This window comes from Pleurodeles waltl, chromosome 10, assembly GCF_031143425.1.
Source record: "Pleurodeles waltl isolate 20211129_DDA chromosome 10, aPleWal1.hap1.20221129, whole genome shotgun sequence".
Taxonomy (NCBI): Eukaryota; Metazoa; Chordata; class Amphibia; order Caudata; family Salamandridae; genus Pleurodeles; species Pleurodeles waltl.
In genome coordinates, this window is record NC_090449.1 from 975,531,297 (window position 1) to 975,557,195 (window position 25,899).

Sequence of the window (25,899 nt, forward strand, 5' to 3'; positions counted from 1 at the left end):
ATTTTATAATGCCATGAAATGGGGGTGACATGTAGGATTATGGTTTCAGTTCCTTATAGGTAGCAAGTACACATTGATTGTGGGCTTTCAATTGAAGGGTTGGAGGATCTTCATTTGCATAATCAATCAATCAGACTGGATTTGTAAAACGTGGCTTATCACCCATGATGGTATCCAGGGACTGGGTTGTGGTGCTTAGTCGAAGAGCAAGGTCTCGAATTTCTTCCTGAAGTCCGCCAGCGAAAGAGATGTTCGGAGTTGGGTGGAAGGGTGTTCCAGGTTTTGGCAGCAAGGTGGAAGAAGGAGCATCCTCTGCTGTGGCTACAGCAGATGCAAGGTGTCTCTGCCAGGGTGAGAGAGGCAGCGCACAGGGTTTCTGGATGGTTGGTGGAAGTTAAAGTGGCGGTTCATGTATGCTGATCCGTGGTAACGGAGGGCTTTGTACGCATGTGTCAGTAGTTTTAATTGGCATCTTTTCTGGATGGGGAGCCAGTGAAGGTTCTTCAGTTGCTCGGTGATGTGGGTCCATTTGGGCAGATTGAGGATCAGTCGCGGCGCCGAATTCTGTATCGTCTGGAGTTTTGTCATGAGTATGGTGGTGGTCCCTGCGTACAGTGCATTGCGGTCGTCCAGATGGCTGATGATTATAGTTTGCATGACTGTTTTTCTGGTGCTTGTGGGGAGCCATTTGAAGATTCTTTGTAGCTTGTGAAGTGTGTGGAAACAGGCTGAGGAGACTGCGTTGTTCTGTCATTTTATGGTGAGTTTGCTGTCCAGGATGATGCCGAGATTGGGGGCATGGTCTTTTGGTGTGGGGGTGGGTCCGAGTTCAGTGAGCCGCCAGGTGTCGTTCCAGAGGGACTTATGGTTGTCATGTAACAGCACCTTGGTCTTGTCCATGTTGAGCTTCAGACAGTTTTCCTTTATCCAGGCTGGAATGTTCTTCAGGCAGTTGTGGAAGTTGGTCTTCGCCATTGTGCGGTCAGCTGAGAGTGGGAGGATGAGCTTGGTGTCATCAGCATCAGATATGATGTTCATATCGTGGGTTCTGATGATGTTGGCTTGAAGGGTTGTATATGTTGAAGAGGGTGTGGCTGAGGCATGTCCCTTGGGGTATGCCGCAGGTGGTGCTGTTGGGTTCTGAGGTGAAGGTGGGTGGATTCTCTGCATGTGTTTCTTGAGGAACTATGCAATCCATCTGAGCGTGTCTCCTTTGATTCCTAACGGGTGCAGTCTCTTGATGAATGTGTGGTGGGAAATGATGTTGAAGACTGTGGCAAGGTCAAGAAGGATCAGGGCAGCCAACTCTCCTGTGTCGAGTAGGGTGCGGATGCCATCCGTGGCGGTGTTCACGGTGGTCTTGATGCTGTGGTTGGCTCGGAAACCGGATCAAGAGGGTTCTAGTATGGTGTTTCTCTCCAAGTGTTTGGTGAGCTGATGGCCTTCTCCAGCACTTTGGTGGGAAAGGGGAGTGTCGAGGTGGGGCGGTAGTTCTGGAGATCGCTGGAGTCTGCAGAGGGTTTCTTGAGGAGATGTCTGACATCTGTTTGTATCCATGAGTTGGGAAAGGTGGCTGTGGCAATGGATGTGTTGAGGATGGTGATGAGTTGGTCACTGATCTCGTTGCTTCCTAAGGTTGGAGAGGCAGTACGGCCAGGGGTCAGTGGGTGCTCCTGAGAGGATAGAGTTCATTATGGCTGGGGGATCTGGTGTGGTGAGCCGTTCCCATGAGATGTGCTATAGGTCGGGGTAGGCTTCCCTAGGGGTGGGGAGGCTGAGGAAGTCCTGTATATGGTGGATATCTTGTTGTGGAAGTCTTTTGTTGCTAGGGCGTCACATAGTTTCTGTGAAGGAGGGATTGTATTGTGAGTGACTGTTGGGCAGGAGAACTGTCTGACGATAGTGTAGAGTTTCTTTGAGTTATTGGAGCTAGCCTCGATGAAGACTGCCAGGGTGTCTTTTTGCGCCTTTTGAGTTGTAGGTGGTATTAGTTGAGGGCTGACCTGAAGGCGACTTGGTCTGTTTCGGCTCTGCTGGTGCACCATCTTCTCTCAAGTTGTTTGCAGCTGCATTTCATTGTGCTGAGTTCCAGAATGTACCAGCTGGCTTGTTTGGTTGATCTGCAAGTTTTTTGTGGGTTTAATGGGGGCAACTTGGTCAACAGCATTAGTGATCCAGGTTTTGAAGTTCTTGACTGTCAGATTCAGATTGGTTTCGGCATCTGGTTTGGTGGTGTTGAGGGCGTCCAATCATTGGTTTTGTGTCACTTTGCACCAGCTGCAGAAGGAGGTGTTGGGGGTTTGGTAGTTGTGCAGGGTGGACCTGTGATAGTGAAGTGGACGATGGAGAGGTCGGTCCAAGAGAGGTCTGTGGTGTGGTTGTATTTAAGTCTGTTGTGGGATGTGAAGATCAGGTCCAGTGTGTGTCCTGCTCTGTGATTGGGGTCTGAGACCAAATGTGTGAGGCCGATGCTGTCCATTTGTTCCAATGGACAATGTATGATTGCTTTTTCACAGTTTTACTCAAAAGCAGCCTGAAGGCCCCTTATGATAAATTCAGGTCCAGCAGGTGGAGCAATTTGAGCTCTTTCTGGGATCTTCTGAACCACCCTCCAGAGAGATGCCAGCTGGTTAAACGGCTATTTGCCCAGATGGAATTTGAGACTCCCTACTTCAGCCTTCTTTGCTTTAAAAGAGTTTTTTTAGTAATGCAGCCCTTTGTGACAATATCTGTTCTGTGGGGCTGAATTCTAATCTTATGTGGGGGCCTCCCGTAGAATTTGGAAGCCTGAAGAGTTGGTGAGAGTCCTAATTGGCTCTTGTTGAACCATTCTCAACCATAGCATAGCCCTGTTGGTGCTGTCACATGCCTTTTTGTAATCAGTAAAACATGTGTAAAGAGTGTGTACTACTGATAGTCTTATGGATTTGGAAAGTAAATCCCATTATGTTCTCTATGGGTTTGACACTTTTGAGAAAACTGTCTGGAACAAGAGAATTCTGCTTGATGTTACTGTAGTGGGGCATAGATATTGAAGGCAGCATCGGCAAAGAGATCTGAGAGGAAAATTGGACGCTGATTAATCAGGATACATTTAGGAGGACAGTGCTCATGTCAGCACCAGCTGTTTAATGTGAGCCACTTCCCTACTGAGAGTCAGTTCAGAAGCTTGCTTGTTTTCTCTATTAAGTATAAAAGAATGAACTGTGATCTGAGTTTGTCAAAGCAAAATACATTTTCATCAACAGAGTGTAGGGAGGGAGAGAACAGAGATCAGGGTGGTGTTATAGAGTCTAAAACAACTGTGCAACGTCGGCACACCGATTTTCAAGAATTTGCAGCAGTCTCTCTTTACCAGCTGCAAAGGAAGATATAGGGCCTCATTCTGACTTTGGCGGGCGGCGGAGGCCGCCCGCCAAAGTACCGCCGTCAGAATACCGCTGCGGGGTCAAAAGACCGCCGCGGTAATTCTGAGTTTCCCGCTGGGCTGGCGGGCGACCGCCAGAAGGCCGCCTGCCAGCCCAGCGGGAAACCCCCTTCCATGAGGATGCCGGCTCCGAATGGAGCCGGCGGAGTGGAAGGGGTGCGACGGGTGCAGTTGCACCCGTCGCGATTTTCAGTGTCTGCTTGGCAGACACTGAAAATCTTGGTGGGGCCCTGTTAGGGGGCCCCGCGACACCCGTTACCGCCAGCCAGGTTCTGGCGGTCAAAACCGCCAGAGCCAGGCTGGCGGTAAGGGGGTCGGAATCCCCATAGCGGCGCTGCCTGCAGCGCCGCCATGGAGGATTCCCCAGGGCAGCAGGAAACCGGCGGGACACCGCCGGTTTTCCGTTACCGCCACGGTCAGAATGCCCATGGATGCACCGCCAGCCTGTTGGCGGTGCATCCGCGGTCGTTGGCCTGGCGGTAGTCTACCGCCAGGGTCAGAATGACCCCCATAGTGCCTTGACATTCTTGCTTCATTTACTAGCCTAAGAATGATAGCATGTGTCATGGATGGAGCTTGAGAGGATCTCAGACGTGTTTTTGACTGAGAATTTCCATAACACTGAGATCCTGGCGAAAGAGAGGATTCACAAGTTAGAACACAATAGGCTTTCAGAATACCCACCTGAGTAAAGTAGTGCCACATTACTTTAGTGGGACATTTTAATTATGCTACTGAAATATTACAGACAGAGAGATCAAATTCGTCATTGGGCTGCTAAACAGAAAGTCTTGGGCGGAGAGGAGTATTACAGGGCATTCCTAAGGAAATTGTGGGAGTGAACATTGAGGCATCTCCTTAGCACTCATACAAGCTCCTGGGGAGAAACTATCGTGCACATTACTTCAAACATTCCTCTTTAGATTTGGTGGGCTCGCAGGTAAATTCTTTAAGTGCTCAACAAGCAGTTATTGTGCAATAGCTCTTCTTTTACCATTAGCTCTTTCAGACTCCCTCTGAAGGTGAGAGTGTTTGGTAGATGCAGTGCATTTCACGGCTTTGTTTGATGGAGGTATTGATAAGTGATAGTTGCAAGCAATCATTTGGTTTGGGGGCTTATAACAACACAAAGGAGGCTAGATCGGCGAACAGTACTGTGCAAGAAGGTTGCCAGGATTTATGTCATGCACAGTGCCTTTGAATTAAAGGATTGACTCGCCCACTTTTAAAATAAAAAATAAAATAAAAAACTTAGTCACACTTTATGACTATTAATCTGTAGATTTCCAAAAAGTTCTTATCTGGCACATTTAATGGTGAAGCCTATAGGTTGGCAAAGTGATTCCTAGAGATGGTAAGAGAAGTTCAGAAGTGGTGGATCCTGGCTTGTTGCTACTTTGTACAAGCATTCGTTTTAATGTCAGTTTTTATTTACTTTCATATAGTGTCTGGGGTCAAGGGAAGGAACAGCTGGGCTGGCACATGTTAGGGCTGCAGTAGTGTGCATCTGCTTTGAAAATAAACATGTATATGTGATGATGTATCGGTTCTGAATTTGTGACCTTATAATAAAGATGATTTCAACGGAAAATAAGGATATAGGAAGGAAATGAAGCAGGAGTAACCCCAGATGAGTATGTTGGACTAACTGAAAGTGTTAAAAACATTAGACAATCCTTTTTGTAAGACAATAAATGGAGTTGGACCTTTTGTAATACTCGCTATGTCACCATGCATACACCATGGGTTCATTGGTTATTTTCACTCAGTTTTAGGTGTATGGTGGTAGTATTAGCTATGTGCCAAAGCTTGTTTCACTAGTTGTGTAACAAATATACAAGTTGTGGATTAATTTGTAAAATAATAGTCCCCAAAACTCCTGTGGCTGGCAGTACAAATATGGGGGTGCTGTCTACCAAGACTGTGTAGTCTGCCTCATGCCTCTTTTATTCACCACCAGACACTCTCTTCCCCATTATCTCTCTTTTGCTAGTTCTTTAAGAGTATTGAAGCCCCCGCTCCTAGCTCCTATCTCCGGCTCAAATTAAGCACTGGGAGAAGGTAAGGACCTTCGCTGCTTGCCCTCAGCTGTTTATTGCTTCAGTTCAACCTCTTAGGGAGTTATTTCTGTGATATTCGTATGTTAATATTTTCCATCTGAACAGTACAGTCAATCATCAACATTTGTATCACATTCAAATCTAATGTCACACGAGCTTTCTAAAAAAAAAAAAAAAAGTTATCCTTTTATTTTTCCATGGATGCAAGCCAGTTGTGCATTTGTCAGAATTTCGATGGCTGCCCTTTTTGCTTTTCTTTATGCCGATCAAGACAACTTGACTTTCTCTTAAGTCCCTAAAAGGCCAAAAAGAAGAAAAAAAAATTCTAAAGCGTTTGTACAAATATCTGTCATTTAAAAGTGGTTTCCATGTTTGAGGTACCGTTCACTTTTTTGTTTATGCTGTGGCTGCTCCTTGTGTTTTGCATTACAAAATCTCCTGGTAACTCGATGTGTTTCCTTTCCCTTGACAACAGTCCATACATAGCACTCTTCCAACAAGGATGCACAAGAGAGTGAAGGTGCATCCCTGAAGTGAAGACCCACTATACACAGGTCCCCTCTGCATTGCTCAGGGTATCATTCTGTGTCACCACCACTGATCTTTTTCCTATTGCCTTTTTTCTTGAATGTTTAACTTCCATATAATTCTACCAAGATTGCCTCGGTGTGCACACACAACTACTAGCAGCTTTGCTGCTTAGTCATTTCCTATGTTTCATAAGACGCTTATGCCCCAGGGATGCAATACTCCCTGTAGACTTCCAGTTTGAGCTGGTAAGCAAGCATGATTGCAATGTTTTCTTCAGCACCAACAAGTGCAACGTCTTTCACAGTCGTTTATGCTTGTGGCCACTCTTTGTGGGTGGCACCACAACTACATATGCTCTGCCCGTGAGTCTCTTTCCTTGATGACACAGACTACACATCCCTCACCCAATCTGGATATACGAGGGAGAATATGTGTTGCTGCTCCTTAGAGCCAGTCTGCAATGTTCAATGACCACTCTTCCGATGTCTTTTTCTGGCACACTCTGAACTTTTTATATATTAAATACCCATCATTTAACTTCAGTGACAAACAATTTTCCCAGCATTGTCTTCTTGTGCAAATGCAGCTACTGGCGACTTCGGTGCTAAGACATTTCCTGAGTTTCAGAAGCAACTTCTGCCTGAGCAGAAACTGTAATCCTTGTACATTTCTTGTTAGTTTGCATACCGATGGAGAGTTGCCATGTCTACTCCAGTGCTTACAACTCATTGCACCAAAGATAGGAGATGTCAGGGCTGGTGTTGCAATACTTTGCTGCCCTCTTTTCAGGTCCTCCACTAGTTCAAACTGCAATGACGATAAACCTTTCAATACTTGCAGAGATTATCTTTGATGACTTCTTCACCATCTCTAAGGGCATGAATAAAGCTCAGGAGGATGGACGTGAGGGGCAGCAGTTGAGACTAGGCCTGCTGCTGTATGTGTAGGCTACTGGTACATGCAGGTTCCTAAATTCTATAATTACGATAATTCAGAAGACAAAGTCAGTTTATTAACCTAGAAGTTTTAAAGAGTGGGGTAGAGCTGAATTTTATGATACTCTTTTATGAATGGATACTCTTTCGCTGAGCAAGAAAATTCTTAACACATTGGGTGAGTTTGATTTTACTACTAACTTACATAAAAACAAATGTAAAAAAGTTCTGTCGAGACAATATTTGCACCAAAAACTGCTTAGAAGTGCCCCTTATGAAAGTTGAAATATGAACCAGAAAAGGGGTATTTATTAAAAGATAATTGTGTATTTAAAACGAACCACTAGCTGAAACTGACACGTCCTGCATCGCCCAACAATATTCCCATCCTAAAATGGAAAGTCGTACGGAGAACATTTATATAGCATTGTCTTTGGGAATTGAATTTTGATCAGAACCATCCCTATTTTACCTGACAAATGTACTTTTATGCAGAAGATACTACCTCTTTATGTTAAACAGCACTTTTGTTCATATAGTACTGTCAAAGAGGCCTTTCTCACCGACATACCTGTTGTCTCATTCATTAAATATTTTAAAGATGATATCACACTTACTTTTTTATGCCATTTTAATAAGATGCAAGTGACTGTGTTTTTTTAAAATCTAGGGACACATAGTAACTGTAATACAGGTTTGTAGTGCTCGCATTCAGGACACATATAAATGGCAAAGCCAATAAGTCTGACTTTAATGTACTAACACTTGCTGAAAAGATTTGATGATATCCACATCCATACTTCCCAGAAATTGGAAATCCACAATGATAACATGTACAGACTGTTGGTTTTTCAACAACAACGAATCTGGCAAGGACTTTTTACTGTCTTCAACACAAGCAAGATTTCCTTGTAAAGTGTGAAATAAGTTCCTGGTCTTTTATGTTAAATTTTCTCATCCTCAGGATTAATGAGAGGTGTATGTCCATTTCATATACTGCTATGTATTGATTCAGGCACATTTGTATATACAGTTTCCTTTTGTCTGACTTTTGTGAACTCATTTGTGCAAAAGTGAATTGTTGTTTTCTGGCGTAGACAGTGGTCATTTGGGCCCATATTTATGGAAGCTTAGTGCCGCCGTAGCACCATTTATTTTGGTGCTAAAGCGGCACTAACCTAACTCCATATTTATATTTTGCCGCTAGACCTGTCCAGCGTCAAAATATTGGAGTTAGCACCATTTTTAGCATGCGCCAACCCACCTAGCGTCAATGAGATGCAAGGTAGGCGTTCCCATCTTAAAAATGGCGCTAGCCCCCAGTGCCACATTTAACTCCCAATGCAGAAACAGCGCGCAACTGTGAGGCGGGCCTAACTAATGGTGCTAAGCCTGTTTAGTGTCATTGTTTAAAGCCTCGTCAGACCATGCGTTAAAGTGCTGGTAAGCCCCGTTCCATGGGTAAACACCATGGAATGGGCATAAAGATGCCCACCCCAACCCCAACAACACCTCTAGCCACACCACAGGGACACCACAGGAGGAGGGAGCCCATCCCAGGTAAGTCGCAGGTAAGTGTATGTGTGTGGTGTGCCACTGGGGCCCCCTTATATGAGGCCCCCTGCCTGACACTGGGTAGGTAGGGCTTGCCCAGGGGACACCGTTCCCATGTGGCAGGCATTGGGGTAGAGGTAATGACTCCTGTCTAAACTTAGGAGTCATTTTGTGGCTGATTTTACATAAGAAAATGACGCTAGGCTGACTAGCGGCAGACATTTTGCCGCTAACCATCCTAACGTCATTTCTGACCCACTAGCACAGAGGTTCCTCTTGATGTCCGGAAGTGATCTAAAGTCTGTGGTTTTGGGTGCCCTTCTTATATCCATTTTGGCCTTTGAAGTAGGCTTACTTCAAAGGAAAGTCTCTCTCGTTTGTGAAATCCTGCCTTGCCCAGGCCAGTCCCCAGACACACACCAGGGGGTTGGAGACTGCATTGTGTGAGGGCATGCACAGCCCTTTCAGGTGTAAGTGACCACTCCTCCCCTCCCTCCTAGCACAGATGGCTCATCAGGATATTCAGGCTACACCCCAGCTCTCTTTGTATCTCTGTCTAGAGAGAGGTGCAAACAGCCCAACTGTCAAACTGACCCAGACAGGGAATCCACAAACATGCAGAGTCACAGAATTGTTTAAGCAAGAAAAAGCTCACTTTCTAAAAGTGGCATTTTCAAACACACAATCTTAAAACCAACTTTACTAAAAGATGTATTTTTAAATTGTGAGCTCATAGACCCCAACCTCCACATGTCTATCTGCTCCCAATGTGAATCTACGCTTTAATAATTTTTAAAGGTAGCGCCTATGTTGACCTATGAGAGAGATAGGCCTTGCTACAGTGAAACACGAATTTGGCAGTATTTCACTGTCAGGACATATAAAACACATTAGTATATGCCCTACCTTAAACATACACTGCACCCTGCCCATGAGGCTACCTAGGGCCTACTTTAGGGATGTCTTACATGTAAGAAAAGGGAAGGTTAAGGCCTGGCAAGTGGGTACACTTGCCAAGTCGAATTGGCAGTTTCAAACTGCACATACAGACACTGCGGTGGCAGGTCTGAGCCATGTTTACAAAGCTACAAATGTGGGTGGCACAACCAGTGCTGCAGGCCCACTAGCAGCATCTGATTTACAGGCCATGGGCACCTCTAGTGCACTGTACTAGGGACTTACCAGTAAATCATATATGCCAATCATGGAAAGCCAATTACATACACATTTTATACAGGAGCTCTTGCACTTTAGCACTGGATAGCAGTGGTAAAGTGCCCAGAGTAACAAAAACAGCAAAAACAGAGTCCAGCACACATCAACAACCTGGGAAACAGAGGCAAAAAGTTAGGGGAGACCAGCCAAGGATGAAAAGTCAAACAATACTGTTCTCATTTATCACCATTATATATACTCTTTTTAAAGATGGCACATCTGATCGATGAATAATTCATTTAAAGTCCGATCATCACCCTTGTGTATACTTGACACATTTTGTCATTATGAACGTGAAAAGAGAAAAGGTATGTCTACATCTGTTTATTTAAGAACAGTAGACTACTAGAAAACATAACAACTGCATACATTCCATTTATCAGAAACTGTTTGAAAAGTGTTAAATAGGTCATAATCTGCTACTCTGTGATACTTGATATAAATCTATGACGTTAAGCTTTCCTTTATCAAAATCTTGGCTTAGGAGTGTACATGTATACGATAATCATGACTAAAAAATTCACTGGACATTCCAAAGCACGCTACCAAGAACACATAATGGTGTGCCCTCCGATAGAGATTGTCTTTAACCTACTATTAGTGCTTGCTCTTTTCATGTTCTCCATTTCAAAATGAGTCAAGTGTACACAAAGGGGATGAACTGAGTTTAAATGAATAATTCATTGATCGGATGCACCATCTTCAATGAGAATATATGTAATGATGATGAATGAGAACAGTATAAAGTATGCTTTACTGTTCTCTTCTTTTCAAAGACAGAGTGAAGACTCCTGTTATGTCCTGGGCCATGTGAAAATGTCCCAACTGGCCTCCAACCGGGATCTAAAATAAGTCTCACGGTCCTGACAAGAGCCATCGATCGACATGGGTGCAAGTACGCTGAAACATGTTTACAAAATGTTTGTATGGATGCGAGGGACACTTAATTTCCCCCCATACGCATCTCCCTCTTTTTTAATCCTACCATTGCCCTTGTTTTAACAGAGGTTTTCTATTCTGGATAGGAGGTAACTTTAGATCACCACTTGGTTGTATAGGATCCCTCAACGTCTCAGCCTTTTGAGACATCCCCTTCTGGTGGAGGGAAGACCCGATGATGAAGCTATTGGTTATCAGTACACCAGTGGGTAAACATCCTATTGACTGAAAGTAGCTGGTGAGAGTCTCAAAAATATTTTTTTGAGAAACCCTTTATGTGATATTGGGTATTCCCAACCCTTTTGGATATTAGAAGTTATGCCTTGGGAAGCTGAGCTGGAAACCTTTTTCCTTGCTTCTTTCTCCCTTTTTGATATCTTCAGTCATAATAGCTTTCCCCCAGGATATGGACAGGACCAGTGACTGTTGTGTGCTGTGGACCCCCAAATGAGTTCTGACAAAGACTCTTAATACTAAATCAGTGACATCCAAGATGGTCTTGTAGCCGTGACATTGCAGCAGCACTGTATTTCCCAATGCATGTCATTCCCTTCATCATCATTCCTAGTAAGGTCACTCTGATGTAGTTGAATTTCATGTTTATTCCAACAAATGTAGAGCAAACAACAAGTTTTTATAAGTATACTTGTATCTTCTAATGCCACAACTAACAGCTCACAACCCAAGGGCTACTGATTCTGTAACAGATATTTTTAAGAGATCAACTTAAATTCGATTTTGAGAGCAGTGGCCTTGTGCACTATGCTTGTTACAATGCATGTTGCATCAGGACAAAGCTTGTACATTTTCCCTGAAATTAATCATTTATAAAGATGTTTATGAATGTTACGCCTCATAGGGGCTAGAAGAATGCCCTCATTTACCAATATTCTAAGGAGCTTGCCAAGATGCACAACAAATTGCTTATACATTACAGCTGATAGAAGTGATCTCTGGGGAAAATGATGGTCCTTCAATTATATATTTTGAGGCATGTTTTTGTAAGTTGCAACACCTTTGTTTCCTGACATATTACTATTCAAGGGTTTTCCAACGCATTATCCGAAGCAAAACAGTTGTGCTTATGATATTAGTTTTCAATCACTTTATCTGAATATTCCTCCTCATGTGTAACTTTGAGAAGGAATATAATATTACTTTGAGTATCTACTATCTGGAGAAAGACAGTTCCAAAAGGATCAGTAACGTGAGTCAGTTCTAATGGCGTACTTTCTTTTCTTTCAGTTCCAAAATGGTTTCAGTGGAGGAAATATCATCAATTCATATCCAGCTCCATTAAACATCGTAAATTGCCCACAAAATGCAGCACATTTTCAGCCTCCGCCTCATCGAACAGAGCCCAGAACATATCCAGATCTGGCATCCAGTGGATTTATGTAACCAGGATGTGACGTGATCTCGAACATCACGTGGGATTTTGAGTGTTAGGCTGTTGAAGGATAGTGTGAAGTGTAGACTGTGAATCTTGAAAGTCCCCTTAAAGCAAGATTTTATATGGAATTTGATTCTCGTTGCACTATGTCCAATAAGAAATCTATCCAAAGCTCTTGTGTGGGGCAGTGAGGCAATTATATTTTTTAGGGAGAGGACACTCTTACTCCTGAAATATAAACGCGTATTTTATTTTCAGTGCTGCATAACGCTGGCTTTTTACTAGCAGAAAAAACATACTATGTAAGTACTGAGCAGTACATCATAGTATAAGGCAAACAGTTTGTTTTGGACAACTTGCACTCTTTTGAAAGCCTTAATTGTAACTGTGTGGAAAGTGCTCATGTTTTCTCTCCCAGTGTGGCTTCGCTGTAAGAGAAGCAAAATCAGGTTCATAGCTGATGAAAACCAAAAGCACTTATTAGAGGACATCGGGCATCTGCTTCTTAGAAGTTTAATGTGCTCTGTTGTTTTTCTCTGTGTTTTGCACATCCATCACCATCACATCTTCGCAATATATGACTTTTGTGGAAAGAAGTGCGTGCTTTCCACTTTTTGAAAAATAAACTAGTGCGGTCCTTTTATTAGCAGCAAAAAGTGCCTGTCAAACAGCACCGGGTGACATCATTACACACAATTCTTTACTTCTGCAACATACCCTGAAGCACATGCATATTCATTTTCGTACAGGTATGCTTTATATTGCACCTTAGGCATAGAAGATTTCCAGCTCACGCTACACTGCAGTCCACCCTTTAACTTGTTGATTGGATCCAAAGCTAGCCATTTGCATTCAGGAAGTTGTTCGATGACCAGTAGTAATCCTCAAAGTCAGTGGTTCCCAACCTTTTGACTTCTGTGGAACCCCACTTTAACATTACTGGAACCCGGGGACCCCCATGGAATCATCATTGGAATCCGGGGTCCCTTCCACTGGGTCATTACTGAAAGCTGGGGACCTGATCTGTTAATATTATTTAATTTTCTAAGCAGTAGTGGACCCCCAGAGGAGGCTTTGCGGAACTCCAGGGGTCCCAGGACCACAGGTTGGGAACCACTGTTCTAAGTGAATAAATCTGTCACGTGTTTCGTCATGGACATTCAGTGTAAATGACGCTATGCAGGCTTTAGTTTTTCTGTACAGTGGGTCACTTGTGTGTTTTTTTTATATTAACTGAAATTTAATGCAACAAAATGCTAGTGCTTGTTACATTGACTACTGTTGGAAGTGAAACAGGGTCATCATAAATATTATTTTGATTATGTAAAACAAAGCTTTTATGATTGCATATTAAGTAGTGGTTGCTACAGTTATTTCATAGCTTACATGTGGTCCTCCTTCTCGATGCCTTCAGCCTGGCTTTTAACTATTATCACTTTTAATTCTGGGACTTGTAGTTGGCACTTTCCCTACTAGCTATGTCGACTTTAGGTCCCTGCATGAAAAGCAGTTGTAGTTCGAAATTTACAAGTGGCTGAAGTTGTGACACATGCCAAGTACTCACATGTCAGCTATGTTATGTGTTGACAATCTGTGCCTTATTGTGTGCTCATGTTCTTGAAGTTTCACTCTCTATGCATCTTTAATTTGTCAGATTGTTGTTTACAAACTTTGCGTATAAATACAAGATCATTTGTCTTGGTAGATAGCTGTGAGACATTGTTGTATTTGTCCTCTGTTGGGCACCTTAGCAGAACAGCAGGATTTTTGAAATAATTACAAAAAGTGAAAAATTGTGGTTGTTCTTTAGCTCTCTTTCAAGCAATAGACATACCTTATGTATATATAATACTACATATTGTATATCTCTAAATCTGTGCATTTTCACCTAAGAGGCTGGTCCGACCCGCCTAATTAAATGGTTTTGCGTGAAAAACAAAATGTAAATTTAAAAATGTGTCTTTAAAGATTTGATATGAAGATCCATCTCTTTAGATGGGAAACTTTGTATTTTTTTTACTGAAGGTATGGTTACATTTGTAAAAGATTATTGATGTTTGAGGCAAAAAAATAATTGAAATGAATAATATTAAATATATGTACTTGTAAAGTAAAAGCATCTTTGTTTGAGTGCTGTGTAGTTTATAGAACAAAAGTGTTGTATCTTCTATATTTACAGTGTAATGAAATTGTAATTTAAATAATTTCACAAGATATTTTGCGGTAAGGAGAAATACCAAATTTTTCTACTGATTTCTGTTCTTTATACTTTGAAAGATTGGTAAAAAATCATATTACTGCAAGGTGGCTTTCTTACTATGCAGATGGGCAACAATCTGAACTAATATCAACTGTTAGAAGTAATGAAAACATTTACTTCGTTTTTCAGATGTATTCTTTTTTCTCACACGCATCTTTTTTTGACAAAACATATGCCATATAATAAATTTATGTTCCATGCACAGTTGATTATGAGTGGAAAAAGATGCAAACACAAGGTATACCTCTTTCATACACTTGGACATTGTCAGCAAGGACCAGATGATATTCATAACTAGGAAGGCTTAGGACGAGATTGGAGAACGTGGCAGTTCTGGCAGGACTTAGGCAACTTCTATTTTGAGCTCTTTTTACCACCAAACGTAATCAAGCTCAAGACTTAATTCATTGTCTTGTGAAGTTTAAAAAAAAATAGGCTTAGCCTAGGATAATATCTGCATTGCCTAATTTCCTTCAATGTCATACCAATCTAGCAACATATACCCATTCTCTGAAGGCTGATATGACTCTGGATAATACTTTCCTCATTATGGACTAATCAGGCTACCACCTCCTCCTCCCAAAAGCATTTGGCACAGCACACAGGAAGTGCACCAAACGGTACAAAGCATGTCCCTACTAGTCAAATGTACTTCGGGATCTTAGGGGTCTCTGAATGAGACACGTACATGGCAATCTCAAAGGCTGCAATAGGCACAACATATTAAGTACAAACTAATATTTTTGAGGACTATGAGTATGCATATTTGCCTTATAGTGAAAAGCTGTAAACATTATTTTTTAGTTTGTTTTACATAATGTATGCAGCTCTGGTTAAAGTGACATTTTCTTTGTCCTTTCTTGGTAGCCCCCGCCATGTTCGCTACTTGGTTACTTCAAGGCCAATGTTCTTTAGAGATTCATAGTCCTACGATGAAGAAACAGTTTTCTCCTAATTCACTTCTAGCAATGCTCATGTAGCCAAGGGGACTGCTTCCTCGGACTGGTTTGGTAAAATCATGTACAATCCTTCTCTGCAGCAAAACAGTGCTTCAGAGGAGAATGAAATCAATTAACATCTGTAATTACAATGCATGGATCAGTTAAACATAATGATTCCCATGAAAAGATACATTTCTCAGTTCAACAGGGGATTTGTTTTAAAAGTCCCCGACTAATTAAAAGAATGTGCCCTATACATAACATTTTTCAGAGTCTAACAGCTATTGCCCTTATCGGGAGTCTATTATTGTAAGATATTTCTAGTAGAAAAATAGTCTTCATTCTGGTCTTTCATTCATATTGACTCCCTAATCCTTGCGCTAAACACTGAAAAACTTGTATGGATAGGGACCATTCTTGTAAATAGTTATGTACTGCTAACAAACCATTGAATGTATTGTCAATATATGCAAGATTTATAATCAATTTGAATACAGAGGAATGGAATGAGATCTGGCAGTGTGGTATATACTTTTGCTATTGGTGCTCCATACATGTTGGAGATGTAGGATAAATATTAAGATTGTAATCATGAGTGTGATTATACTACATCTCTCTGTTAAAGTAAAACAGTTATCCTTTCCTTGAAATTGTTATGTTATTGATATATCCTTCTTTCCTTCGTGGATGGCAGGGGCCCCTTTCATAATTTATGGTTCAAATATGACATCCAGAGACACTGCCATTCTCCAAGCAACATACACAAGAATTTGTAACGCTTCCCCTTGATATTGTTATTCTCTTTCATTCCACTATTATTCAATGGTACATTAGTACCACATAGTGGTAGCCTCAGCTATCAGATGTCTGAACTTGAGGATTTAACCATCCTTGGCAGCCAATCCAAGCGTACAGGTCAGCTGAAAAGATAAAGCGTATACCTGGAAATATTCTATTCCACATCTTACCAAGCTTGCAAGACATTCTTCTGACCACATGAGAAGTTTATTACATTTGTAACCAAAATCAATTTAAAAGCAAATCATATCTACAACACAGACACTGGACAGCTTTCTGTGCATGTGGATGTGAGTTCCATTGGATTCCTGGGTGCTGGATAAAAAGAATCAATTGTAATCTCTTATGGGTGCCTACATGGATATTGTTTTTTTAGACCAAAATGTATTTTAAGGTCTACCAACAAATGGACCTGGAGTTCACAACCATTTATTTGATCAATGAATTCTGATGCTCACGATTCCTGCTTTCAATATTTTTATCATTTTCCACATAGACAGAAGTACTAATCGGCTGTGGATTTCTTTCTGTTAAGAGAGTTTTTGATTTGCATTTATAAACAACAGCAACTCTATTCTACACATTTAAAGAATATTATGAAAAACAAGTAGTGACATGGAGCAGAACATATTCCATTCTAAAACATTGTTGACCTCTAACCGTCATAACAATGAATGCTTTAAATTCAGCTGTTTAGCTCATGTATGTCTTCACAATTCACACACTTTGGTCAGAGTGGGGCATAGTTCTACATATTAGCATCTCGCAATATCTCACTCTCATCTTAATTTTGAAAATGTAGTAAGAATCATCAAGACAAAAGGGATTCGAAATGTTGTGATGAAAAGTAGCCTAAGTAATAACTTTGTGAACTTGAGGTTATTTTATTTTGTGAGAGTTTTATGCGATTTTCAGTAGAGGAAATATCTTCTAGAATCTGCATTATTTCCTTCCAAAGATTATTTCGGATTCCTACATAAGTTAGGATATTATTGTTCCAACCCTCTTTCTCTACCTTCTTACACCTGTGTCTGTGACATTCCTCACAACTGAAAGCAAGAAAAACTTGTGAGTTAATTTTACCAGTTACCTTTCAGTGTCTTAGGTGACTCCTCTACAAGACAAACGTGTAATGATTCATCAGGGCAAATATTCAGTTGACAGAGCCAACAGGGGCCTCATTAATGGAATACGCAAGGTTTGCGCTTCTGTAAATGAGAAGGACAGACCAAGGGTTTAGCGGGCTCGGTACTCCTTCACATTTAAGACCGAGTACCCTATCTGCACCGTAAATCGGGCACATAGTGGGCCTGATTTAAGAGAGCCTTGCGCCGTGTATCGCCACATAAGAATAATTCTTTCACGCTAATGCGGCTATATTATAAAACGCTGCGTCATATTTACAAAGTGGCACAATGTATGCATTGCACCACTTTGTAACTGCTTACGCCACATTATGCCTGCACCAGGCCTAATGTATGCAAGGAGGGCATTTGGCTGTTAGGTAGGGGTACGCAAAAATGGCGCAATGAAATCTAAAAGATTTCTTTGCGGCATTTCTAGTGGCATTTTTAAAAGGAGGCACACCATTGTCTTCAGTGGGTCTCAATGTGCGTTGCAGGATTAGCTTAAAAATTGTTGGCGCTAATCCTGCAAAATGTTGACGCTAGTTCCCTAACTACCGCCATGGTGCGTCATATGTTTAATATGGTGTGCACATGGTAGAATTGGGGGGCGCTAAAGGTTACAAGAAAAGTAGCGCTTCATTGGATGCATCATCACTTTTTTTTTATCTGCCTTTGAGCATTTTTCTTTTTATTGTTAAAGCTAGAAATTCCTTTTACAAAATGACTTAAAGCTGTCAGCTTTGCCACTGACAGCCAGACATTTAAATTCAGTCCTGACAACATATATTCCCTGATGCCCACTGTTCTCCAAAATTTCAAGATGACTTTAATATACAAAATTGAACCTAAATCTTCATGAACTGGGTTTCTCTGTCAGCAGATAGGAAGAATGTTAGTAAGCTGCAGTGGGAAATCAATACGGCAGTTGCACATGGAGATACCTGCTTATGGGTTTTCTGCAATACATCACAATACAGTCGATAAAGCAGGATAGGTTTTTGGAGCACTACATTTTAGAGTTAATAACACCTATACAGAGCAATGAATAGCCTCTATTTTAAGACCATGGATGAAGTAAGCCTTTTCTAACGTTTAGGATATTAATACCTCATGTAGATTTAAGGGAAGTGTTCCAACTACATTCAGTACAAATATCCATAGGCAATTTTCATGCTACACTCCGAGTTTGAGAAAATATTTGATGAATGCCTCTGATTTCATGAATCCCAATCCTAATATCATCTCATAACACTGAATTACTATTGAGCAATCCATATGTTAGACTGTGACCGACCTGCCCAGCTAAGATGAATACATCACACCTCGAATTTTGAACAGAAACAGGATATTGGTAATTAGACATGACCAAATATAATCTTGTTTGGACGTACATTTACATTTTCAAAATATATAATTTTAAATTTAGCAACAGCGTGCTACTTCTATTTATTATTTCAACAGCTATGCCTGTTCCGTGGAGAAAGCATCTGCATTTAAACATGTATATGTTGTGAATACGTTTGTTGTGATCTTGAAATATTTTTTCATTATTTGAGGTTCAAAGGGATGGTCTGCGTTTGTGAAACTTTGCAGGCTGAACAAAAATGTACCAATTTCATGCAATTGTTTGTTGTTTCTGGTACACCAAATACACATGCTGCACAGCCGTAAGTGCCGAGCATGCAATACCAATAGCGTGCTGACTTCATTGTAAGCAGTTTTTGCTGATGCTATGTACAAATTGTCATTTTATTCATGTTTGCCTCAACAGCCAAGCCTGTAGATATTACATTTATAGAAGAGTGTCTAGCATTGGTCCATGAGGGCAACATCTATGCCAAATGTTCAGCCTAACCAAGAGCTATGTAAATGGATTAACATGTAGATGAACTGCAAATAAATAGATCTCTTGTGGATATCCTGAAGATCTAGCATGAATCTAGCACTCTTGCAGGACTGATAAGCAGACCCGATTAAGCAATTATTGATCACTGCGATTGTGGTCAACAGGAAAGTCAACTGCACCTTTTTTTGTACATATTTTTCCTGATTCCAAGTTGTTTTAGTGTCTTTTATGGTGGCTATAACATTGCTTAGAGCAGTATTACTAGTATTGTTTTGTAATATATGGTTTGCGCTGTAGTGCTTTTGTGTTTTGGTCCCTAAATTACCCTGCCTGCACATGCTATACCTTGTTATGTTTTAAGGTATGATGTATAGTTCGCTCATGGGCTGCTTGAAATAAAACTGTAAAATATAATATATGATAATAAAATCATCACAGAATGTATATCCGTTATTGCCACAATGACTGTTATTTCTTCAGTGACCTTCAGGTGTCTTTTAGGTAACATAATTTTAATTAATCCAAAAAATGAATACTTTGAAATGTGACTCTTGTTCGTCTTTTACCTGTTTGTTTTTGCCTGAGATTCAGTAGAATACCTTTGGGAGAACAAGATGTGTGACCTGGAGAGTTTCAGGTTAGACTTGCACTAAGGTACCAATAGTATTTGGATCTCTAGTCATAGTTTATTTATCTAATTGATTTGATATATTTGCTTGAGTCTAACATAGCGGAATTGCAATGCTTGAATCATTCAAGTGAAACAGATGAGAAGAACACAAGAATAGTTTAATCATTGCGAATATAAACACCAAACAAGCGAACACTGCTAGAATACAATATTTTTCAACAACAAACAGGATATCATTTTTATTTCATATACTCAGAACATCAACACTTTCAACGAAGAACAGTGTCTGATTGAAATTTACTTAGTAGCTGTAAATATTTTGTAAATTAGTCATCTGCTGCTGTTTCCAAAAAATCATACAAAGATGTTCCATATATTACAATGAAGCTACTTGTGTTCATTTGGAGTTACTGAAGTAGAGTTTTGAAGCTGCTATTACCCAAGGTGGAAAATTCAATAAGGGTGAGGGTCAGTCTGGCTTGAAATGACTTTCCTCCTTCACTTATATCATAGGATCCTTCAATATTAAGAACCTGTATTGCTGTTCCTCGGAGATCCCATATATAATATTTGAGTTATTAAAAGTTTTATCAAATTGATTCTGCCATTCCTCAAAACAATATCTGATAACTGCAGAAATCCACATTTTATTGGATGTCCCCAACTATAGATTCCTTTACTTGTGAAACTCCCCAGGCACCAGACTGAATCCAAAAATGTCTGCAATAGCTCAAGTAAACTGGCTAGTTGCACCACCGGCCTCTGTCATAACTTTGGCCTGCCTTCAGTTTGTGCTGCAATTAAGTGCCATCTTTGCACATTGATGTCAGTTCCTCTCTTTTTCTATGCCTTTTTCTGTGAAATTCCTTGTCAGTGTGTAGGGATGTCATCCCCGAAAGACGTAAAATTTTATTCTGTGTCATGCTCGGCGAGAGCAGACATTGGTTAGGGATCTGCACAATGCCTGTCTCTGGTGCATTAGTACCAAACATAATTTTCAGTTGTGTGACAAATACTTCCTGATGCACCCCAGAGCCATCAAGGACCTGGAAACCAAACTCTACATCACCAACCACAAAAAAATGCATTGATCCAGATTTCGAGGTCAGTAGCCATCCTGAGCATCCTCACCAAGTAGGTTGTAGGTGAATTTGAAGGGCAAGTCGAGAAACATGTGAACAGTAAGCAAACCAGTTTGGTGTATGGATGCTCCTGATCGAGGGAGAGGTCTCACATTTGGGGTTCCTGAAACCTGACTCCTGCTTTGCCTTCCTCATGTGACCCAATACCAAACCTTAAGTTCATGTTCCCTTAATTCCTCCGGTCATCATTGACATGTTGACATTTTCAAAAACACAATACTACAGATATTCCAAATTAATCTGGCTCCCTCTGACATGCCTTCGGGCTGGATTTTCCCTGCAGTTACTCTAGATGAATTACTTCTGGTGGGCCCTCTTCTGGCACTGACTGACACTGGGCAAAGTGAGCTCACTTTTGGCACCTTGCCACACCATGCGTCTACCACTGTTCTGCAAACCTCACCAGTCATTCTTCCATCCACATTTCCTGTGACAACGTCAGTCTCATATCTGTTTTTGTCTCTGGCTACAGTTTTAAACTTGTTGTTGACTAATGTTTGCTCTGTGGCACACAACACAGTCATAAAAGGTGCAACGACTTGTAGAGGAAGACTTCCCTTCAGTTACTTTACCTCGTCATCTCCAGTTCTGTTACCTCAGCAGCAATAGTTCTGGAAAATGTAGGCTATTTTCGGGTATGACTTTGATGCAGTACAGGAACTTCAACCTACACATCATTATGACAGTGATGAGGAGGCTGATAGTTTACTACCCACTTATTATACTAATGTTTATATCTCAATTTACAGAACATCAGAGGTCTATATATCTCTCCACAAACTCTCCTTGATTTCCCTTTGGAACCCAACTTCAGAAAGAATACCTCTTTTGATGCTGTGATTAGTAGAGTGGGACAAGTGCTATAACTATCCCTTCCTCTAAAGAGCCCAAGACCAGCCTTCTTACTGATATTTTTCCAACCTTGTCTTTTACTTCATAATCTTCTTTACCTTTCAACAAGGCTTTGGTTAATCCAATTATATTAACATGGTCAAAACCATTTTCTGTGTCAGCTCTGAATAGTGCCACTGCTAGGCACTATAGACCGGGTACTGTGATCCTACGTTTTTGACACAGCATCCCACACTGGAGATGATTGTGGTACCAGTCTCCACTGGTATGGTGAACCTTAACTCCATTCATGCTGCTCAGAGAAAAAGTGAATCCAAGAGGTTTGACATACTGGGCAGCAAATTATGTTCTTGGACAGTCTGGCACTGCGTTGGGGCCACCCCACACCACTCTTCTAGTCACTCCCTTTGAGACATGATGTGTGAGATCTTCCTTCACTCCCTTAAGGCCTACAGAGTATCTTTGTACGAACAGTCCAATATATACAAAATGCTGCAGAGCATAATTCACTTTCTTGGCTGGAACACACAGACTCAGTTGCTTTTGTACTGGGCACAGGTATTGTTATCAGATGACACTCCTCAATCTGGCCCAAACATCTTTCCCAGCCTGATGGATTTGCAACTTGATGAAGCCATGTTTTTTGGAGAAAATGCCATATGGCATTTAAAAAAAGGACAGAGCAATGGCATCTAGTGGGCATTCCAGGCACCTCAATAATCACCTTTGGGTGGGGTGGGGTCAGATTGTGGATGGGTGGGTTTGGTCTTGGCAGGGGTGGACTTCACCTTGGGAGGGGTCAGCTTCTTTTTGGATTTGGGTGGGGTATGGCTAGGTCTGGGGGGGGCAGGTGTCACAGTAGATGACTTGGACGTAGAAAGGATCAGTTGGGGTGTGGGTGAGATCCTTTTTGCTTTAGGAGGGTTTGTTTCACTGGGGTAAGGGCAAGGCCAAACAGGAAACTGCCTTTGGAAATAGGGAGGGTGTATGGAGGGAATAAGGTTGCAAGGTTGACAAAGTGCATGTGTTTTGCTGGTGTCTATTGCATGTGTGAGCGTTTGCGTCTCTTGGGTTGTGACGTGGATGTGATGGGTCTGGTAAGAGTGGTGAATGTGTCTGTGTGGGTGGTGTCTCAATGTATGGTGTGAGTTGTGTCTGTGTCTGTTGGTGTTAGGGTGGTGTCTGGTGGTATGGTGGATGTGGCTGGTTCCGTGGTTGTTGGGGTGGGATCCGGGGGTATGGTGGATGTGGTGGATGGGTCTGTGTGTGTTGAGGTGGTGTCTGGGGATGTGGTGGCTGTGCCTGTGGGTGCTGTGGTGTTTGGGGGTATTGTGGATGCAGTGGCTGTGTTTGTGTGTTGGGATAGTGTCTGGTGGTATTGTGGATGTGGTGGTGATGAGTGACTGTTGAGTGCTTGCATGCTTGTGTGTCTTGTGGTGTTTGTCTTTATGTGTTCTGTTTGTGGCTGTAGCGGTGTGTGCGTATGTGTGAGTGTGCTTTGGGCAGGAATGGAAATAGGGAAATTGGATGGGGAAGATGAAGGTGGTGAGGGGAGGATTGGGGGTGGTGGAAGGCCGCTGTGAGGAAGGAGGCCAGAATCTGAAAAGACCTCTGTAGGGCAGACATAGTACTCTGAGTGCCTTCTAGGTACACAACTATCTGTTGGAGCTGGGTGGCCTGCACTTGGGTGGCATTCAAAATGGCAGTCTGACCCACAGATATGTTCCTCAGGAGGTCAATAGCCTCCTCACACAGGTTAGCAGGTGCAGAGGGTGTGGTGCATGGTGCGAAGGAGATGGCTATCCTCTTGGGGAAGTGGGCCTGACCAACTGGGCGGGGAGCAACAGGGAGGATGGAGATGGGGTTGGTGTACAAGGATGGAGCAGGTGTAGGTCCTGAGCGTTCTGCCACCACTAGAGAGTGTCCACTGGAGTTCGACACAGAATAAAATGATGTAGAGCCAGTTTCCTCCATGGCACTCCCCTCACCCTCTGGGCCACTGGGTCCCTCCGTGTCTGATGTTTCATGACTGGAGGTACTGTGGCCTGCTGCTTCACCACTGATCTCGGCCCTGTCTCCTCCACTTGCTTGTGATAATGCTAAAATGACAAAGACAAATAGGGTTAGTCCATGTGCCTGAACAACATGCACAACAGCTTTGATCACAAAACATTATCATAATGTACAGTAGCCCCCAGCAACAAGGTCCTCCAAAGTGCCTCCAATATGTACACCGCATGCATGCTACATGAAATGTAAACATTTGGACACAGGTAAATCAGAAACACAGATTACTTCAATTTTGTGAAGATTTCCAATCACAATACCCATGGATCAAGAAGGAGACCTTGTCACCCAGAGTGGTTTGGGTCTCGCCTCACTAACTTGTTGGCTTCAAATATAAAGTCAATGCCAAGGACATTCTCACAGATTTCACACAAGGTCCTGCAATCAGCAAATGTTTATATATACAGTGCCACATCATGATGAAATGATGGACAAATAATCCACCCATGTTGCAGTAAGAAGTACAGTAGCCCGAAGAAGGTGACATGGAAACACCCAAGTCACACTGTAAAAACTCACCAATGGTAACTTCACAATATGTCCATTGTCTAAATAGTCTAATGGTAGTTGGACTAATGTTGCTCTGATAGATAACACATCTTGCACAGAAAAGTATACTGGAGGCAATCTGGTCAAAATGTCTGGGAGATTTGTCTACAAATATCCACAGCACAATGAATCAGCTAGGCCTAGGTGAATCACCTGTTTTGACTGGTATACCCTTCTTAAATTGCATAACTAAAAGGCAGTAATCCATTGAAAGTTGTGGCTCAGGGAATCCCCAATATCTGAAGAGGGCCTTTAATATGTTTCTCAATGGGAAGGCACATCTCCCTACCTTTTTGTCATGCAAACACAGATTGCATTGGATTACTGAGTGTACACATTCACATATAATTCCAACATTTCTGCATGTCACTCCCTTATGCATGTCACTCCCTGATGCTTTACTGCCCTCAGAAGATACTATACTGCCCGGGTTTCTTTTCCTTGTAGGCACGTTCTGTGCCATTTCAGGAATTGCCTGGCTCCTGTAGAATCGGGTGCTACATTAGAGTGGGTCTTTGACCTATTTTTTATGATTTTATGATTTGCTGCTTTCTCACTTTTATTTTAGTTTGGTATTGTTTTACCAGTATGTTAGAAATGTGGTCTCTGGTTGACAGTCAGGTTACCCCCTGCTCAAGCAAGGACCCTCACTCTAGTCAGGGTAAAAGAGAATCACCCTCAGCTAACCCCTGCTTACCACCTTGGTAGCTTAGCAGAGCAGTAGGCTTAGCTTCAGGGTGCTAGGTGTAAAGTATTTTTACCAACACACACAGTAACTTAATGAAAACAATACAAAATGACACAACACAGGTTTAGAAAAATAGGAAATATTTATCTAAATAAAACAAGACCAAAATGACACAAATCCACAATACACAAGTCAAGTTATCAATAAAAAAAAAGCAAAAAGCGTCTGTATGTAGTTTGACGCACACACTAACACTGTTAGCGTGAAAATGTACCTTGGGTGCATCAAAAATAACCCTGCACGTGCGAGTGTGCGTCAAAGCGTCAATTCCACTCACGAGCGGGACCTTGCGCCGTTTCTCCTTTCGTCGGGTCGGGCACGTCGTTCCTTCTCTCTGCAGCAGAGTGATGCATCGATCCGTTCAGCACTCTCGGGTCCTGGCAGGGCTTGCGTTGTTTTTACATGCCCAGCGGTGTTTGAAGCAGAAATCCAGCCGCACGATGATCCGAAATCCATGCAGCGTGGGTTGCGATATCCCAGCCTCCATCAGCAATGCTGCGCGTCGTTTCTGCTGCTCCGTGCGTCGATTCTTCAGTCGCGTTTACGGCAAGCGTCGATTTTCAGCTGCAGAGCCAGCGGCGCGTCGTTTCTTCAGCCGCAGATCAGAGTTGCATCGATCTTTTCCCCGCACGGTGCTCTGTACATGGATTTCTTCCTCTTAGGCTGCCAGCTTCTCCTTTCTGGGTCCCAGGAACTGGATGGGCACCACAGGGCAGAGCAGGAATCTCTCCAGAGACTCCAGGTGCTGGCAGAGAGAAGTCTTAGCTCTCCCTGAGACTTCAAACAACAGGAGGCAAGCTCTAAATCAAGCCCTTGGAGATCTTCACAAGATGGAAGGCACACAAAGTCCAGTCTTTGCCCTCTTACTCTGGCAGAAGCAGCTA

At 42.1% G+C, this 25,899-nt stretch overlaps 1 protein-coding gene across 1 annotated transcript in view; it reads left to right on the forward strand.

Annotated features, from left to right (window-relative positions):
* Positions 1–19,470, forward strand: part of AHR (aryl hydrocarbon receptor) — a 353,719-nt gene extending 334,249 nt beyond the window's left edge. The window contains exon 11 of the mRNA XM_069211815.1: positions 11,907–19,470. Coding sequence (XP_069067916.1) covers positions 11,907–12,062 — 156 coding nt within the window. The 3' untranslated portion in view covers positions 12,063–19,470. The remainder of the gene's footprint in view (positions 1–11,906) is intronic.
* Positions 19,471–25,899: the final 6,429 nt, after the last annotated feature.